Source organism: Zosterops lateralis, assembly GCF_965231275.1.
Source record: "Zosterops lateralis genome assembly, chromosome: 8".
NCBI classification, from domain to species: Eukaryota; Metazoa; Chordata; class Aves; order Passeriformes; family Zosteropidae; genus Zosterops; species Zosterops lateralis.
The window spans coordinates 25,706,856-25,727,161 of record NC_139768.1 but is presented as its reverse complement, the minus strand read 5'-3'; the positions used below and the strand labels follow the sequence as shown (position 1 = coordinate 25,727,161).

General features: G+C 42.7%; 1 protein-coding gene across 1 annotated transcript in view; it reads left to right on the top strand.

Annotated features, from left to right (window-relative positions):
* ADAM12 (ADAM metallopeptidase domain 12) overlaps positions 1-20,306 on the top strand; it is a gene marked incomplete at its 3' end in the record, with an annotated part of 173,837 nt that overhangs the window by 14,548 nt on the left and 138,983 nt on the right. The window contains exon 2 of the mRNA XM_083866274.1: positions 2,690-2,823. Coding sequence (XP_083722400.1) covers positions 2,690-2,823 — 134 coding nt within the window. The remainder of the gene's footprint in view (positions 1-2,689; positions 2,824-20,306) is intronic.

Below are 20,306 nucleotides of genomic sequence, written 5' to 3'. Positions count from 1 at the left end.
AGAACTGCCCCCCTGGGCAGCACAGAACCTGAAATACAGGAAAGCTCAAACTTAAAGCATCACCATAATCACCAGGACAAAGCTGGGGATGTGTTTTGCTCAGATGTTGTGCAAGGGAAGGGGTGAAGTATCCCTGACTGGGATAAATTCCTTGGTGTCTCCAGCCGAGGTGAGGGCCCTGCGGGCCGAAGGCTCTCCGAGGCTGCCAGGAACTATCCAACATTTGTACCTGAGGCCTTAAGTTTATTTTTGTGGGTTTTTTCCCTCCTGATTTTGAATATTTCTCTCTCCATGTCTGTGTCCCATTGCCTTTCAAATCTCTCCTAGTCAAGGTAAGTGTGGGTTGCTCTTCCCTGGCTCTGATCCCTTATTATCTGCTCTGTGTTCTTCAGAGCTTTGCAATCAGGCTGCAGAAACTTATTTAAAGGATTTACCTATTTATCTTCCCCATACCTTTTTTTTTTTTTTTTTTTTTTTTTTTTTTTTTTTTTTTTTTTTAGTTTAAAGGCTGGGTTAGAGTTTATTTATCAGCTTTACAAGTTTCTTTATTTTGCAGTCTTTCAGAAATATACCCAGTCCATAAATATAATGAAATTTCATGAGAAAACCATTATTTGATATACAAAAGACACCGTACTGTGCTTATATCACACTGAGGGCAGCTGGGAGTTAAGCAAGTGCACAATCCATGTGCCCAAATTCTCTCCAGAATGAGGCCCAAAATTGGGCTGCAGTGCTTCCTCTGCCTTCCGCAGGAAGCTGTGATTTTTATCACACCCAATAATTTAAATAAAAACATTCAGATAAGCAGCCAAGTATCTGGCTCAGGGAAAGCAACTAGACAGAAATTGATCTCGTGTTTTTTAAAATGCTGTGGCTTCAGAAGAGTTTGCAAACCCTGAAGCTCGTCTGCTTTGTTTCCCCCCAAATAAATTATCTTTTCCAATAAAGCTGTAACTGCTGCCTATAAACCTGTCTTGATGTCTGTCTCCAGACCATCAACACTTCTGCACAATGAGGGGTTTCAGCAGATAAATAAGCATGTGTGGAAGATTAAATTTGCTCATTGTAACCTTGCTTTGCCGTGCACCACCAGCATCACTTCATCGGGGTGGAAGAGATGTAGGAGTGGCAAGACTGAACTACACTTTGTGTGGATTTTCCTCCTTTTTCCCATTGCATTTTTATAGCTGCTGGGCTGTCTATTTAGGGAATAACACATCTGTGCACAAATGCTGATCCCCTCCCTTTTTTTCTGCTGTTTTGGGTGTTGCTGTGAAGTTCATGCCTTGCAGAATGAGCAGGAAAGGCACAAGGAGGAGTATCAGAGAGACTTTGATGTTTCCTGGTATCTCCACAGCAGCTCCATGGTGTCAGACTGCGTGGAAGCCGTGCAGACAATGCGTCCAGGGGAGGATAAGGATCCCCCCAAGGGGTTCTGAAAACTTAATCTCATGACACTTTCAGAATGCAAATCCCACAAAATAATGGAAGGGCCTGAGTCATTTATTGGTGTGGTTGAGATTGCTCTGGTGAGCCAAGGAGAAAGGAGAGCAGGGCTGGAGCCAAACTCTTCTCATTTTGCTGAGATATGCTTCATAAATTCCTGTTCTGAGCAGGGGAGTTTCCTGCCTGATAATGAGAATAAAGGGTTTGGAGGTTCTGTCTATACCCTCCCAGGCTGATGAGATGGTGTCTCATGTGCCTCCCCAGGGGACAACCAAATCTTGGGCCAGGTTTGGATCATCTCTTCTAAGGGTTGACACTGTGTCCTGCCAGCCCTCTGTCACCTGGGCTGAATTAAAGGATGTAAGAGCTCTGTACGGCAAACAACTTTCCTCTCTCCAACATATTTTATCTTTTTCTCTTGTGAGTTGGGGGTTTTTTTTGGTGTGTTTTAGGTAAAGTGTTGTGTTTTTTAAAGCATGTTGAACAGCACCAGACTTTATTTCTGCTCACATTGGCTTAGCCATAATGACAGCACAGATGTTTTTAAGCTAATTCTAACAGTGACTAAATGGGGGTTATTCTGCTCAGAATATGACTCTTCATCCTCTGAGAGCATTAGGTGAGCACAGAGAGTGTGGCAAACCCCACCAGAGTTTTGATTATCCTGTGGCACCTGGAAGCCATCCCTGTCTTCTGTTTGATTTATTCTCAGCTATTTTTCCAGCTCTTGTCCTGTGATATTGGTTTTAGGGCTCTGCCTTGACAGGCACAATGCCATTAATATGCTTAGGGAGAGGAAAAACACTTGATAAATGCTGCATGCAAACAGCTTTTTGACCTGATGGTATGAATTGAAGTCATTTGCCTGTGTAGGAGTAGAATGTTATTGCAATGAGAGTTTATATTCTCTTTCTCTTCCAGACCTGTTTTTTCCCCCACTAATGAGACTGTGCATCCTCCACGATGACATCCTTGCATCTTGATATCTCTACTCTTGATGTGCAGGCTTTGTCTTCTGCTGCCACCACCTGATCCCCCTCCAACTGTGCCCCCAACCCCAGCTCTCTCTGAAATTTGTGTAGGTTTTGACACTGACATCACGAGCCCACGGTGGTTTAGTGTTTAATCATTTTCCTGAATTATTTCCGTTTCAAACATGCTGCCAAGTCCCTTAAATAACAAGGTTCACCTCGTCAGATGCCCTTCCCAGCTAACCTGAAGTGCTTCTCCCTGTCCTTAGGTGAGAATGTGGACAACAAAGTGGAGTCCCCGAGGCTGCAGATGTCAAAGGACCAGTCCAAAGATTATGAGATAACAATTCCCTTCCTTTTGAATGGAGAACAGTGGAGAGCAGTAGATGGCATTTATTCAAAGGTTAGTCTTCATTTTGCCTATTTGTTTATTCTGAGGTGTGTAACAATTTAAAGGCTGCAGAGAGAATTCAATGCACTTTCATCCTACAGGTTATAAGAGTGTTTTTATATTGTTGTTGCCACATATCTGAAGTTGTTGCTTATTTAATTTAAGAACTGAATAAGACTTTTGGTTAAAATTAATACCTTTTTCCTGCAGAGATGCATTCTTCTTTCTGATGGCAGAAATGAAAGTTTAAAGTGAAATAATCATAATTGCATTGCTTGAGATTGTATCATGCAACAGCAAAACCAAAACTGAGGGCGGGGCAAGCACACCAAACAGGTTTGTTTGAGTAAATACACTCTGACAGCAAGAAATTTAGGGATCAGTGTAAGTAATGTTGCTGTGCTGGCTGCAGCCTGAGGCATTATCTGGACTTAATTACCCCAGGGGAGACCCCAAATTCCAAAATTCCCTAATTCCATCCCCTGTGCCGTGTTGGGAGTGAGGGGTGACTCTCCCTTCATACTCTGCATTCCCTTTGCCTAACAAGGGAAGGATCTGCCACTGCCTCTGAGCAGGCAGAAATTGTTTCCCCCTCCTGACAGGCCCTGATAAGCTTTCCTCCTTTTTTCCTCTCAGACATTTGTGAGCAATATAGGAAGCTGCTTTTAGGTAAAAAAAAAAAAAAGAAAATAGCTGGGTTTTGTCTCCTCCTTGAAGTATGAAGACAGTTTGTTGTTTATTATCACCAAACATATCAGGGGAACTCTTTCCCAACCTTTTAACTCCAGTTTGATTCTAGCTCACTTTTTATGTTGTACTTTTAATTATCTGAACGAGGAGAGGGAAAAGCAAAGTTTTTAAATAGTTAAAAAAAGAAAAAAGAGGGAAGAATAAAAAAAACAAGCAAAACCCACAAAAACAATGCAAAAATCCCAGCGAGCCAATTAGAAACAGCTTTCCTTGCTGGATTGGGAAAGTGTTCCATGGAGAAATCCTGCTTGACTACTGCCACTGCTTGCAGGACGTGGCTTTGGATCACATTGCTGATTGACACGAGTAGGTGTGAAAAGACATTTCCAAACAAGGGCTCTGACTTTCAAAAAAAGCTTGTCTGGATTAATTTTTTCCCTTCTTTTCCTCTGTCCCTTCCTAAATAGGCAAGAAGGGCCAGGCCCAGTTCTGAATCTGTGCAGTGATGAAAGGGATATCGGAGTGGGTGTAGAATGGCTTATCTTGGAGAGATAACACAGATGGCTTGGTCCTAGATGTATGTGCAACTCTATTTTTAGATCATTTAATTAGAAACAGGCATTCTCCATATAGAGAGAGGCCTTTTAGCTACTCACTGGAGCTCTCTGAGAGAGTTACAACCGAGTATCTTTCTTTCTGTGAGTAATGATAATGTGATTTATATCGTTAATTTGTTTCCCAGAATTACTTTCAGTTTAAGATGAACACTAGAAAAGATTTGTGGCTTGGTAGAAAGATCCACGTGCTGTATCAGCACTTTTTTTTTCCTTTTGAATACTTCTTTTCCATGGAAACTTATAAATTAAATACACAAAAGTGCACATCAGGCTGTGGGAAGAACAACAGCTTCAGTGGTAGAGGAGAAGAGTAATGAATAGCTTGTCACATAAATATTGATCAAAAGCACAAAAGTTAAATACTGCTGTATTTGATGGCTAAATGGGATCTATTGTTCTTCAACTCATTTCAAAGTGTTCCTCTGTTTTATTTTAATTGTATATGAAGTCAAAAAAAGTATGTACTTGTAAGAGGGAAATGGTATTGCAATAGGATATATGGTAAAATAAATAATGGAGTGGCTATAAAAATGCCAAGGGATTAAAGTTATTTGTGTACAGATAATTGCCTGGCAATGATGGCCCCATTCCCCAATCCTTTAACTGTAAATACTCCTGCTTAACAATTAGTCCCTGGGAAAGCACACTCATCATTTAGTGCAGCCTTCTCTCCCATCTTGGAGATAAAACTGTCCTTTTATTTACCCCAGGAGTCGCTGCAGTATCTGTTGGAATCTCTCACTTGGAATCTGTCAGGAATGATTATTAAGCTAATGACTTTCTCGTGGAGGGCCGACTACACAGTGCAAAAAATGTGTGATAATTCACACTGTCTAATGGCACCAACACACAGAACTGCTCAGCAGCAGTGAGAAAATTCCATTTATTGAGGGGGGGGAAAAAAAAGAAAAATTGCTTACCTCGAACCAGATTTTACTCTAATATACTTGGGATGTGCTTTTTCAAGGGCATCTCGTGATTTAGGTGCTTCCTATGAAAGTTTAAATTAGTGAGAGGCAAGCCCCAATTTTGAATTCAGACATAAAATTAAATTATATTTCAAGAATTTGGGATATCCTAAGTGTAGATTAAGTGTTTTGTGTCTAGAGAGAGCTGATCATTTACTGGGCAGATCAATTTTTCTCTTCACCTTCCCCAACTCAAGTCAAAGCTTTATGACACCAAGGCCAGGATTTCATGGTGGCATCATTCCAGAAATGTTGATGGTTTTTTTCCTGTTTAAAAGATGCCTGTGCTGATACCAGCACTTCTTGTAGAATCATGGAATTCTTTAGGCTGGAAAATACCCTCAAGGTCATCGAGTCCAACCTTTGGCCCCACCTTATCAATTAAAGCACAGCACTGAGTGCCACATCCAGTCATTTCTTTCAGATTTCCAGGGATGGAGACTCCAACACTGCCCTGGGCAAGTTTGATCCAATTCTTATCCATTCTTTCAGTGAATTTTTTTTTCCTAATATCCAACCTGAGCACAACTTGGGGCCTTTTCCCCTCGTCCTATCAGCGTCCTGGATAGGGAAACACTTAAAAAATAAAATATAAATGCTTAAGAGAAGCTACTATGGAAATACCTCAATGTTTTTACAACTGTGTGATGCTGTTTGTTTAGTTGGGGTCGTTAACATTTCTCCTGGCTTTTTTTTTTTTTTTCAATTTAGAAAATGTATCATTTTCAGTGGGAATATTTTACTGGTACCCAGTTAAATTCTTTTATTAAGTGGCTGTAATATTCAGCTCAATCCTGAGCAGGCTGCCAAAATTAGTGGCTGCTATTTTGAGTGTCCAGTTGTTGCTGCTGAGGGGAAAATGCTGCATTTGTGGCCGTGTGGCAGCAGGATCGGGCCCCTGAAGGGTTGTGCAACATCACCCTGTGCTTCAAACAATAGCTGCCCATATTCCCTGCAGATGTGATTTCCTCCTTGCCTGAAATTTTGTGTGCATTGCAGCATGTGTTGATAGGTCATTATACATTAGAGCTCCAGTTGTCCTTCCACTTCTCTTTTTTCATTTGCTCAGCACTTTGCGTTCTGTGTTGATTGCCACCCCCCACCTCAGTGCTTGCTTTAAGCACACAAGGGTTGGGTTCTATTTTTCTTAGATATTTCTAAGGTTTTGAATCAAATGGTTTCATTTTATATTATTTAAGTGCAGCAAAAAGCCTCTTTCCCCCCCACCCCAAACATATTTCCAGCTGAATATTTTTTCTTCCCAACTTGGCTCGCGATTCCCAAATCAAGCCAAGTTTGATGAGAGTTTGGGTAAGTGATGTTTTAGTACACAGAACACTTTAGGGAAGAGATTTTTTTGAAGACCATCTGTTTGGCTTCAGCTTTTATCCTCACACCCTGTTAGGGACACAGAGGGCTTGGTGTGTGCCAGATCCCTGCAGCACAGGAGCTGCGGGTCAGGTAATATCAGTGGTGTTATTCCGGAGCCTGCAGCACATCCCTCCTCTTGGGGAGACAAGAGCCAGCCAGGAAATGTTTCACATGGGCATTAAGGGGCTTTTGGCTCTGTTTTTATGCTTTTAAGGTCATCACAGTGGAGAAATGATGCCTGGCAGGGCAGGCATGGAAAAGCTGGAATGCTGGGGAGATCCCAGTGTGGCATTGCTCTGCGCTGACACTCCTGTTCCCAGGGGGACACAGATTAGTGGAGCTGCCTTTGGACCCAGGGTTTGGTCCAGATTGTAAAAAGCATGGAGTTCTTGAGAAATGGGAAGTATTTAGTGAGGATTTGATGCGATCAGCTATGCAGGTAAATACAGAGAGCTCAGGGTGTGGCACCAGTCGCTCACCTGTGGGGTTTTCTCTGCCCTTGTCTGTGTAGGACCTGTAATGCCATCACTGGCACCTGCAAGGACTCAAAGAGAATCAGGACCAAGTGCCTTGAAATATTTATTTCTCTCAATTTTCTAAAAGCCCATGGACAAGTTAGGTGCAGCTTTCCTCACTGAGGGATATTTTGCACGTTTTGATGCGTGTGGATCTTCTTTTTGTAATCCTGATCTCTGTACCTGTCCAAGTGCAATATTCACCTGTGTGTGCTCCAGTCAGGATACAGCTGCCATTCATAAAAATAAATGGGAATGCAGCTGAACCTGGGCAGGTATTTGAGGACATGCAGCCTGGAGCTGAGTGTGGTTCCCAAAAATCCAGATGAGAAGCTGGAAAGCCCCAAGATGCTTGAACTCCATTTGAGTTTGCAAGTTGCCAGCCCAGGTTGCTTTCAAAGGATGGAATTTCAAACAGGGAATTTGAGTTTTGATGTTAAATTTGGGGGATGTTTAAATCAGTGAGCAAATTGTGCTTTGTGACTCCTTTAAAATAATGAACTGTGGGAAGGTAGCAGCACACAATCTACCTGTCATTGGGTCAGACCCTTAATCCACCTGGATCACTGCGAGCCTCACGGGACTCTTTTAAAATACTGTCACTGACCTCGATATATAAGAATAGATTGGAAAATCCACCTCTCTACCAGCTTGCAGACAGTGAGACCTCTTTTTCTGTGGCTTCCCACACCCCAAAAGATTTGGGTTGCATTGGAGTTACAGAGAAGCAGAGGAAAAGAAAGGTGCTCGTGGTGGGCAGAGAGGATGAGAAGATCTGCAGGACATTTCCAGCTCTCACTCCAACACCAGGGACTTCTAAATCCAATCCAATCAGAAATTCTTCTCCCCTTTGGGGAGGGGCCGTGGATTCAGGGAACAGTAACACTGCTTTGCCAAACTGAAGTTTTCAAGGCCAGATTCTGAGCTTGTGTGAATCCGTTTCCTTCCTTTGCCCGGGCTGGAATAAATCAGGCTTGCAAATTGAAATCTTAAAGAAGGGCTTTGAAAAAAAAGGGAGAAAGAAAGAAAGAAAGATGAGAAGGCAGAGTTCCTTTTTTTGTAGCAACACTCTTTTTTTTCTTTCTTGGTGTTATGTTATGCTTTGAATATAAACTCTAGCAATGAAATGCGAAGATAAAGATGAAAGCCAGCTATAAAATATATATTTAGACCATATTTCTTCTGGTTTTTAAGTGTATACTTGTCACAGCTCTAAGATTGTGCATGTGAAGTGGCAGAGGATTACCATTTCCTGCTGCTTAGCATGCACTGCATCTCCCTGTGCTCCTGGAGCAGCTTTTGCATCCCTGCCTGCCCCATTCCTGAATATTGTGCCATGGGTTGTGTTCAGGAGCAAACATCAGAATCTTGATTATTTGTGTGGAATTCTGGGTGCTGATTACGTGCATCTCAGTGTGAAATTCTCTGCTATCTATAAAAGTATCATCAGCTCTGACAGTTGTTGGTTATCTTGATGATTCTCCAGATTTATTACATCTATTGGGTGTTACACTTACGCTTTTCACCTTTTCTGGCATTTTTTTATGCCTTCACTCTAAGGCCCTAGTCCAACACCTACTAAAATAGGGATTTTTTTTTTTTCCATTGAGACAAAATACTATTGGCAAGATGAGGGATGTCTCTGTAGGACATGAAATGAGCAACACACACACACTCAAGTCATCAGGGCAAAAGAGAGAAGTTTATTTTCCTATTTCTGTTTATGTAGCTTTTGGACAATAGCCATGGATTGGAGGATGAGGTTGCCACCTCTCCAACCACACTGGTCAAACTAGAAGTCCATCAATTGTCCCTCCTCAAGAGAGGAACAAAAAACAAGGACAGTTACAATAACATCACTTTGTTTACGTGAAAATCTGTGAGAAACTCCACTACAAAAATGCAAACATCAGAAAGCTGAAAAAGATCTGGGCGACAGAGGAAATAACTTTAAATTTGTTTAAAAGCCACTGTAATAATGCTGGAAAGTCAAGAACACATTGAGAGGTGCAAACTGGCAGAAGGGGCAAAGAGAGCTGTAGGCAGGGTCTTATCTAGAGCTTTGGTCTCCACACCAGTTTCAGTTTTATTAGGAACTTCTTGGGGCATCACAGAGACTCACAGAGTCCTGGAATGATTTGGGTTGGAAAGGACCCTTAAGTTTGTCTTATTCCTCCCCCTGCTACAGGCAGGGACACCTTCCACTGTCCCAGGCTGCTCCCGATGTCCAACCTGGCCTTGGACACTGCCAGGGATCCAGGGGCAGCCACAGCTTCCCTGGGCACCCTGGGCCTCCCCACCTTCCCAGGGCAGGTCTCTGCTGGCTCCCATTTCCTTTCTTTGCTGCACCTTTCACAGGGTTTGATGCACAGCTGAGGGACTCACTCTGTCAGATAATTAATTTAGAGCTCAGTCTTTTCAAGAGCAAACCCATTCAAGTTTATTTCATAACTGGCATAGCCTTCGTGCAAGTGATAATTGTTTATATTCCCTTCAACTGAGCCTCCTGCTGTTCTTTTTCATTTGAAATAATTACCAAAGTTTAGACTTCCAGACAATTGTATTAAGGGGAATCATACAGTGCTGCTTAAACAAGGCTTTGAAGGCTGAGAGGACAGCTTTCATAGCTCTTTTACATGGTTGTTTTACATATCTTGAGAGAGAGAGGCATAACCAGAATTTATAGTGCTCTCCATATTTTTTATGACTCATGAGCATCGACTATAAGAGGCAGAGCTGTGCTCTCTGCACAAGCTGTGTCATCAGCTGGGAATGCAGCTTGGCACAGGCAGAGGAACAGCTCTAATCCTCCACAACCTTCCCTGGGAGATCCTCTCCTTGAGCCTTTAATTAATAACCTGGAAGTCATTAATTTAATAGCCTGGTAAACAATCTGATATTTCTTTTGCTTTTCCTTATCCCCATACTCCTGCCTTGTAGGGCCACTCTGAGGAGTAATTAGTGCAAATATGCTCTATTAGTTAGCAACTCTGCTGTGTTTGTTTAATTTGGAAGCAGCCTAAGTTTTGCATGGACACAATCAGGGAAGGGAGCGTGGCACCTCCTCTGGCTGTCAGGGAATTTCTGTGTCCCAGTGAGCCAAAGCAGCTCAAAGCCACCCCTCTCACCTCACCTCCTCCAAGAGGAGGAAAACATGTTCCCTTCCTTCCATCCAACCTCCTTTAACCAGTTGATCCATCTGATAATTTAATTCATGACGTTTTTTAAGAAATGTTGGTAGGTGTGTCCTGGTTCCAGGGACTTGCTGGAGCTCACACAGCAGCTCCAGGGCTGAGAAATTCCTGGAGCTGGGACCACCAATAAAAACTTTCTGTTGGTGATTGAGTGGAGAAAATTCTTTTCTCTGTGTGCACTGAATCAGTGCCCTGGTTCCAGCTAAGATACACGAGGATTCATTTCCTGCCTGAGTCGCTTGGGCATACTGGGAAGTGTTAAACAACTGGGATTCATCCCAGAAAAGAATCCATTTCATTTTTAGCTGAAGTGATGCAGCGTGTTAAATTTGCAGAGCTTTGTGTGAGCGTTTGTGCTCAGCTGTTGTTGGAAGTGCTGGGTGTTTGAATGAACAGAAAATGGAGAGCTTTGTGTGAAGAGCCCAGCAGACACCTCCTGCTCCCCATGGGGGTTTGCAGCCTTCCACAGGGTGAAATTCCCCTTCTTGAGCCCGTATCACGCTGAGCTGCTGGAGGAATTCTGTCATACTTGGCCAGGAGAGATCACCAGTGATATCATGGTGGGGAGCTCTGCCTCCCAGTACCAGCCCTCGTGGCCAGGGGCTCTGCAGAGGGTTTGGTTGGGACCCACCAGCTATGAGGTAGTGTCTCAGATCGGAGCCCCAGCAATCCTTCAAAAGCTGATGGGGCTGAAGCAATCCACTTTAACTTGAGTTTTCAGGCTGGTATTTAAAAAAAACCAAAAAAACACAAACCAAAAAACCCACAAACAAACAGATCATGCTTTCTGCAATAAAACAGGGGGAAAAATATTTTGATTTTAATGGTGCAGTTCATGTTAGCAACCCTTTAATGTGGGATTAAAATCTAAACCTAAGTTCCTGCCTTATGCTGGGTTTGTAAAGTGCTTGTACTGAGGCATTTTCATATTGAATTAATTTAGCTTATACTTGGCTATTTCACATCTCTTGCAACAGATCTTGCGAGTGTAAGGTATGAATTTCGGTGTTGGATTAAAAGAATGCTTTGCTTTCCAGCTCTGAGCATGTGATCTTTTTTCTCTTTTTTTTCTTTTTAAAGGCAAGAGAAGAATCTCCCTTGTTCTTAATTCCTATTGTGAGTGCCTTGGGTCAGACTGAACCCTAGACTAGACCAGGCTCTCTCCTGCCAAATGCCCCTGGTACCTGCAATGTGCAGCTCCTGCAAGGAGTCCTTTGTGGACTTGTAACTGCAGCAAAACTTGGGGCTTTTCCAAGGACTGAAATCCTCTGAGCAGGGGAAACCATGACCTGCTGGCATATTTTGACAATGAAGATCCTTATTTCAGAAAGCCACAGAAAATCGAGTTGTTCTCAGTGCGTATTTTAGGGGTGAAGAAGTAAATTGAGCTGGTCAATCCACTGAGTCCTACAGCTAACAAGCCCAGTGCCTTTGTTGTTGAATTATAATTCTATTTCAATATGATTTACTCAAGCCCCAGTTGATTTGCCTCTTCTATAGGAATATTTCTCATTTTTCAGAATTGTAATGAGGAGTCATAGAGGTTATAGGCAGTTTAAAGCCTGATAAAAAAAATAATTAGGATTGATAATAAGGCTTTTTAAAATGCAGCAGGAATATCTTGACAATAAAAGGCTTTCAAGGTGTTGGTATTTTTCTAGAAATAAAATGCCTGCCAAGAAACTCTGCCAGTTGCTTTCAAAAAGCTTGTGTAGATGAGTTAAAAATTATCTGTATCATTTTGATATTGCAGCAGAAAGTTTGTGTTCAGTTTTCATCTCATGGAAATTGTGTGTCCCACTTGTCTTTCCTCAAGGACACAGCTCTAAAGCAAAATGGAGCTTTTGGAGCTGAATGGTGCAATTTCCAGCCTGGTACAAATGGTGAGGTGATGGAGCTTGGAGAGGCTGGGGGTGAAATCATTGTGAGATACATTTCCACTCAGTACTGTGTGTGTGGTGGGGCTGCTGCCAGAGCTGCAGGGTTTTCCTGGACTTGATCAAGGATATGCTGGGGGTGTTTCTTTCCAGTGTCCCCATAACTCTGCTGGTGACAATGTGCTGGAGCTATTTCCAGCCAGTGTCCCCATACCTCTGCAGGTGACAAGGGTATGAAGCTGTTCCTGGCCAGTGTCCCCATAATTCTACTGGTGACAATGTGCTGGGGCTGTTTCTGTCCAGTGTCCCCATACCTCTGCAGGTGATAATGGTTTGAAGCTTCTTCTGCCCAGTGTCCCCATACCTCTGCAGGTGACAATGGTATGGGGCTGTTTTTCCCCAGTGCCACCATAAGTCTGCTGGTGACAATGTGCTGGGGCTGTTTCTGGCCAGTGTCCCCAAAATTCTGCAGGTGACAATGTGCTGGGGCTGTTTCTGCCCTGTGTCCCCATAACTCTGCTGGTGACAATGTGCTGGAGCTATTTCCAGCCAGTGTCCCCATACCTCTGCAGGTGATAATGGTTTGAAGCTTTTTCTGCCCAGTGTCTCTATAACCCTGCAGATGACAATGGTTTGAAGCTTTTTCTGCCCAGTGCCACCATAACTCTGCAGGTGACAGTGTGCTGGGGCTGTTTCTGCCCTGTGTTCCCATACTCTGCAGGTGACACTGCCTGCTGTGAGGTGTGTTTGCTCTCATGGACACAGCAGTTGAACACGCTCATGGCTCTGTCACTGGAGGCAGGGAGGGGTCCTGTCCCATTTCACACCAGGATGTGTCAGGCTCCATTTAGATCCCGGGTTCTTTCATGCTCTGCCCAGTTCCAAGATGTGAATGTGTTGTTTCCTGTGAAGCTGCAGTCATGCTCAGGAAATGAGGAGCTCCTCAGTCCTGCCCTCGTTCCTCTGCCCTTGCCGTGTCTCCTGCCTTAGGAGCAGCTTTATTTGGCTTCTGCTGCATGACCTTGTTCCCCCTTCCTCTTCTGGCCCTCTCCTCCACCAGGGTGGTTCCTTGGCAGGGTTCATCTCCTTGTTTGTTCCTTCTCTCTCCACTGACCACATCCTTTGAGGAGCATTCCCTGCATAAAAATGGTCTTTTTGGGGTGAACCTGCCAAGCCCTTCCCAGCCAGCCATCGTTGTCTGGAGTGATTCCTGGAATCGCAGAATGGTTTGGGTTGGAAGGGATCTTAAAGCTCATCCCATTCCACCCCCTGCCGTGGGCAGGGACACCTTCCACTATCCCAGGCTGCTCCCACCTGGCCTTGAACTCTTCCAGGAATGGGGTAGCTACAGCTCTGCCTCCTCCTGAAGTGGCAGCATTTTGCACTCTGTGTTAAAATGAAACCTATAAATAATTCAAATATTTAGAAGAATTTTATTACCTGAGACCACCTCAATGAGGGCAGGGGCAAAGATTTTATCCAAAGCTGCTGCCTGGAGATGGGAGTCAGATCCTCTCTGAGATGCCCAATTTTTGTTGATTTTTTGGTGAATGTTATTTTCTGGCATGCTTCATCCGTGGGAGAGCTGGGCATGACAGGCTCCTCCAGGCAGCAATCCTGGATGCAATCCCACTCTAGTGTCTTCCATTATTTACTTTAGCTTCACCCATTCCCTCCTGTCTGCCTCGATGTTTGCCTGTGAGGTACAGCCTGTCCTGGGACAGAAACGCTGCTGGCGAGGGGCAGGGAGAGAAAAGATGTGAGAATTGGGACAGCCAAGAGCCTCCCTGCCCCAAAAAAGGGCCCTTGCCCTGGCAGGGGCTGAACCTGCCTTGCAAAGGAGGTTCTGGACATGGATCTGCTGCAGGAAAAGTCAACAAAAGGAATTTTGTCCTCGAAGCAACACCGAGCCTATTCCCGTGTTGGCATTGCCCACTCCCTCCAGGAGAAAGAGTGGGATCCCTGAATTCAGTGTATCCAACAGAAACTGCCTCTCTCTTGGTTTCAACAGACAGAAAGGTTGTTGAGACCAGACTTTTTTTGGCATTTGCTGGCATTACTAAGAAAGAGTTGGCCAGGAAAACTGGCAGAAGGAGATGAGTTGGAGAAGCTTTAAAGATTTTTTTTTTCCTATAAAATGAATATCCAGAAGCTGTGTAAATGTAATTTTTTCAGTTTGAAAAGTGTATAGAAAGACAACATACACACATTTCTGACTGAAATACCACCTAAGCTGGCTGTGCCCTCCAAATTCTTTTCCCTCAATTAAAAAGATGGGAAAAGAAAAAAATAAATGACAAAACAAAACAACATCTCAGGAAATCCCTAGAATGTTTATTCAGGAATAGAGCAGCCTGTTACAATCATTAGCTTGCAAAGGTATTTCTGTTATAGTCAGAGAGCAAAGTGAATTTTAACCTTTTATTGCCAAGAGATGTCATGTTTTTAGTGGAGGAGCTGTTGAGGTGTGTAAATCCCTGTGAATGAGTGAGTGGCATCTGGAAAAACCCCAACCAAAGCCCCAAAGCACACCCTGCAGAGAGAAACTAAAATCAGTTCCAATGGCCACAGTTAAACATAAAGTACTACATTTCATGCTTTATTGAGTTTCTATTTATTACTTAATTTCTGGTTCTAAAAGGCTTCAATTGAAACAAAAAGATATTTCAAAATATTTGACTCCCTTTTTCCTTACGAGCTCAGTGTGGGATTGCCAGCTGCTGTGGGGTTTTGATTATAAAGGGAAAAAAGGGCTGGATTGGTTTAAAATGTGATGTGTGGGAGCCCTCCAGAGCAGAGAGGATGTTTCCCAGGAACCCCAGAGGAGGGAGAAAAGAAAGGAAAATGCAGCTCCAGGGAGACCCAGAGTCAGGAGCCTGGGAACACTGCTGGTCACAAGGGCAGATTTAGGAAATGGATGGAAACACTTGGGGATTCTTAAGATGGAAACCTGAATTATTTGCCTTGTGCTCCCAAACATCTCCCCTTTTATTGTCCTGTCCTTTCCCATCTATAACATGGGAATAAAATTTAACCCAGGCAATGGGGCATCAATTTGATTTTTGTAGTGGCCTTTTCAGACTAAAAATGGTAAAATTTGTGTTCCTGCTCAGGCTGTGCAACCTTTAGGAGCCAGGAATTTGCTGTTCTAGGGGAAAGAGGGATGTCTTGCACGTGTGGAAAAATCCCAAATGTGTTGTTTGAACAAGGGAACAGACATTTTCAAGATTTTAGGTCTCAAGGAATAAAAGAGGAGGAGTGGTTGCAATGCTGAGCATGAGGATTGTCACTGTTGCAAACTTGGAGGCAATTTGAAAACATCTTGTAAATATTGTGAGGAACATTAACTGAGATTTTTATAGGGTATGATGAGCCTATAACTGAGTCCAAATTTAGACAGTCACCTTTCCTTGATGGAGATCAACAGGGACATGCAAACACTTGAATTTAAGAAATATTTTGATTATTAATAATTTGGTCAATTACGTACCTCTCTCTTATATGTACATGTTTCCTTCTTTCAACCGTGCCATTTAATCACCAAGCACCAATTTATTTTCAAAATTGCATTTATCAATATTATCCCACTTGCATACATCTTCTGTTAACCAATTTAAAAAGAAATTGCGACGTGTAGAAGCAAAATCAGCTTGAATTTCAGAGCCTTCACGGAATTAGTATTTAGCATTTTCCCTAAATCTGTGTGAGATGGAGACAACAACAGCTGGAGTTGAGTAATTTCTTTTGCAGGAAGAACTGCACTGCTGAATTTTCCTGTATTTGTATCAATGTAGTGGGTATATCAATAGATATATATCAATATATGTGCATATATATCTATATATATTGAGATCTCTATCTGTACCTATACAGCTGCTCTGCTTCCAACCTTATCTCAGGATTCAGCTCTCAAAGCAGGTTTTGAATTTGTTTTTGCAAAACTCTGTGAGGAAGAAGCAGCTGAAGAAGGCTACGGCAAGATCTGGCATTGAAATCAAATCACAAAATCAAGCAGTGGAGAGGAGGATGCACAGCATGGAGTGAAACTCTTATCACTGCTCTGCTTTTCTAGGACAGGTTATTAGGGAGGAATTTCATTTAGGAGCAGAGGCTTTATCAGTGTGTCCTTGTGATGGACTCACCAACGCCATAAACTTCATATATGGAGATGGAGCTGTTCTAATTTTAGGATAAGGCATTGAAGGGCAGGAAAAAACCCATAATGTAAAAGAAATAAAGGCTATTCCAAGTGTGGATATTATCTGTGCCATCACTGCACAGCTTCAAATTGCAGGAGAATCAGCTGCTGCAGATATTTTGGCTGATGTGGATGAAATCAGTGTCTTCTGGAGCTCCCCATTATTGTCTACAATATTTCCTATAATTCAATTACTTTGAGGCAGGTAACAAAGAGAGACTTTGATATTTCTGTGTTAAAAAAAAAAAAAAAAAAGCATTTGAAAATTCTTCACAGCCTTATTTATTAAACAGTTTAGATAGAGAGTCCACTCTCTATTTGAAAGCTTCAAAGGCAACCTTGGCTTGTTTTTCCAGCTAAATCTTTATCTTTCTCAGTGAAAGAAAAATCAATACAACCCTGGTAACACAAAGCTGTGTCTTACCAAGGTATATTCCTTAAGCTCAGTTTGAGTTCTGACGCTGCCCATCACACTCAAGCCAAATTATTTGGAAATACCAAGATGTGCTTGGTTTTTTCAGCAGCCACTGAGTCATTTTATAATTTTGCCTTCTATAATTTTATATGTGTTGATTTTATTACATTAATACATATTCTAGATATTATAATTTAATTTAATATGTAATACATATATTACATCTAAAATATGTTATATAAAAATATAATATTTAATTAAATATATAAATATATATATATATTATTGAATAGATATTATTTTTATTTTATGTTATATGTAAATATTTCCTTGCATTGAGAGTTTCAAAAGTTCCTCATGAACCACAGTAAAGTTGTTTTTGTGCTCTGTCCTTTTTGGTGTGCTGCCTGGCACCTGGTGAGCTGGTGAGAAATTTACTCAGCATAAAATGAAGTCGTAGCGATTTATTGCTGTCTTTGCCTATCCCACAAAATCGTTCCTCTGCATCCCTTGGAATGCACGAATTTGCTCCTTCAATTTTCGGGAGCTCGTTTATTGATGCAATGTCACCGTCACAGCCTTGCAGCAGGGAGAGGAAATAACTTGTATTTAGCCTCAGGGAAAGTTCGTGTGTTCAAGGTGTTCTTATCTGTGAATTTTGATTTGCAAACGACAATTTGATGGAGTTGTTTTGGCGAGTGGGGGGGGGTGCAGCTGCTATAAGTCCTTTATCAAATGCATTGTGAAATTTAGGTTTATTTTAAAACATCCTCGATGTAAAAATGAGTGTTTGTGGTCTGAGGAGAATAATGCCACATCTCTCAGCTCAGGAATCCCGTGGGATGAGTGCACACAGGGCATCTCTGCCCTTCCTAATTCTTTCCCTAAGTGTAACCAATTTATTCAATCCTCAAATGTTATTTTCTTGTGCCCCTTGAGGAGCTGTCCGAGTTCCTCTATGAAATTCTTCAGTCTTCTGGTGATCAAGGCTTCTCACTGAGGCTGGGATCTGGCCCGAAAACGCTTCTCCCCTCCTCACCTCAGGAAATCAGCGCAGTGGGGGGAACCCCTGCAGAGCCCTGCTCTATTTATATGTTGATAAATTTTCAGAAATGCTGGATATACTTTTAAACCCTTCAGAAGGCTCTGTCTGGCTTCAAAGCTCTGAGCACACCATGTTCGCAGACATTTTGGGATACAGCAACACCACCCCTATCTGGGAAACTACTTCCTATTTACAGGGACACTCCTGAACCCTTCCAGGAGCCTTTCTCTTTTTATTCTGCTAAAATATATGGTTTGGCAGCATAAAAACCACCAGTCTCGTGCAATATGTCAACAATGTTATTTATAACAGCAAAGTTTTATACACTCGTGTAGTTGAATGTCATTTAAATATGTAAGGAGTGCATCATTAAGGTGTTGGTTTTTTTTTTTTTTTTGTAAAGGAGTGGTAGTTCAGTAGTTTAGGTGCCTAGCTCAGTAAAAAGTTGGACTTCTTGCTGTCTGGAAAACAAAAAGCAGAGTTCAGTGGTTCAGGAGCAACAGTGGGGTGAGACTTGTTCGCTCCATGGGAAGTGGTGGAGTCCCCATCCCAGGAGGGATTTAAAAGCTGTGTGGACGTGGCACTTGGGGACATGGGTCAGTGGTGGCCTTGGCAGTGCTGGATTAAGGGCTGGACTCCATGGTCTGAGAAGTCTTTTCCACCCTAAAGTATTCCATGACCATAACTTGGTCCCATGACCTTTGGTTGGTCTTTTCCAACCCAAACCATTCCAAGATTCAGTAGTTCATACCATGGGGGCTGGAGGACCCAGGAGGGCTGGAGGGAGGCTCAGGATCAGACACCAGGTGTTGGATCTCACAGGAGGCTCAGACCCAAGGCCTGGAGATGTTTCCTTGAATAATGACTGGGAAGGAAAACAGTCATTAAAATAAATGAGAGAGATAACTCATGTGGGAGAACACGGGAAGGAGAGCCAGGAATGGCTGGAGAAACCATGGCTGTGGTGAGGAGCAAGGACCTGGGAGTGTCAGTGTGGAGAGGAGGAGGCTGAGCAGGGCCCTGGTGGATCCTGCAGGGTGGAAATGGCTGCAGGGAAATGAGAGGCAGTAATTAGTCTGTGTGTCACTGTTAGATGTGCTCCTGTCTAGCAGGGAAAAGAAGAATGGCCTTACAAGGCAGGCAGGAAGAGCTCAGTAATAAAGATAATGAGAAAAGGATGTATTTACATGCATATCATGAGGAAGGGAGGCTTAAAGGTCTCTGAGTGCTCTGGAGTTTCAGAAAAGCCAGAGACAGAGCTGCTAATGAGAGTGGTGGAGTTGGTCCTGACAGGGCAGGAACCTCTGAGGTCCAACAAAAGCCACATTTTCTGTGATTGGATGCAAAGTGGAGACTGTTCTTTCTGCTTCATGAAAATCTCCTTTGTGAACTTTGCCATCTCTCTGCATGACAAGGGATAAGATTCAGATTTTTCTGGATTTTTAAATACCTGAAACTTCATAGGGAGCACTTTCCTGCTGAGGGTGAAAAATGGGTGCTCCACAGCTTTTCTTTCTCTTGTAATTATTGCCTTTGTACAAGTTGGAACCAGACTAAATAATACCTAGACAACTGAAACATTAACTCCTTTCTCAGCTGGGTGAAGAAAAGGAAAATTCTTTAGCAGAAGTTCAGCCTTTTGTTCTATGAAATTTTGGTTTTAATTCCAGGATAGATACTGAAATCAGAGGGGTGGATCAGGATGCCATGGAGGTTGGGATATTTGATACTTGAAGAGGTTTGGTTAAAGGTGGCAGGTAAAGGTCTTGTTAAATTCTGTGTTGGGCTGCAGTTGTCTCCTACCTGTGCCAAGTTATTGGCTTCTGGTTTTGGGGATGAGAGCAAAAGTAGAGCAGGATTATCCAAACAATGGAGTGAAAAGAGGGGGAAATACTGGAAATACAGGACTGAAGGGTCTGTTAGCAACTGGGAGCTGCCCAGCAAGGCAGGTAAAGAGTCCTCTCTCTTTAGTCCTCAGGATGGGATGCTCTGGAAGCTCAGGTTTTGCACAGAAGGATCTTAGGAAGAGATCTGATTCCGTAAAGAACAATTGAAATGAAGATTTAGCTTGTAACTCGACTTGTTCCTCACTTCAGCTGCAGGGCCATTGCTGCTTTCTCCCATTATTCCCAAGCTACTGACAAGTCCATTTTCCCTCAGTCCCTATGGACACAGAGCTCTGTTCCTGCTTGTTCTTTTTGTGATGCTCTGATCCATGGGGCTGAGGGTGGGAAATGGAGATGTTTCCTGAGCCTTCTGCAGGATTTTTCCCTCTTTCCCACCCTTGTGCACTCAGTTCAGAGCAGGCTCAGGAATATTCCTGTTCATTTGCACTCTGAAGGTGAGAGCAGACTTTGCTTTATGCTTTTATCACATGTTGCAAATGCCTTTAAGATGTTTCTTTCTTTGTTATCTCCAAATTCTGTGCTGTATTGATTTTTGGGTTTTCTCTAAGGGGCTGAAAATTTCAGCAGTAACCCTGAAACCAAGTGAAATAATTGATTATCTGTTTTTACCTCCTCTTCAGTTATTTACCTCATGCCCTTCGATGGAGAAAGGCTGTCCTATTTCTCGATGATTTACTGTAAAGCAGATCTTTGCTGAG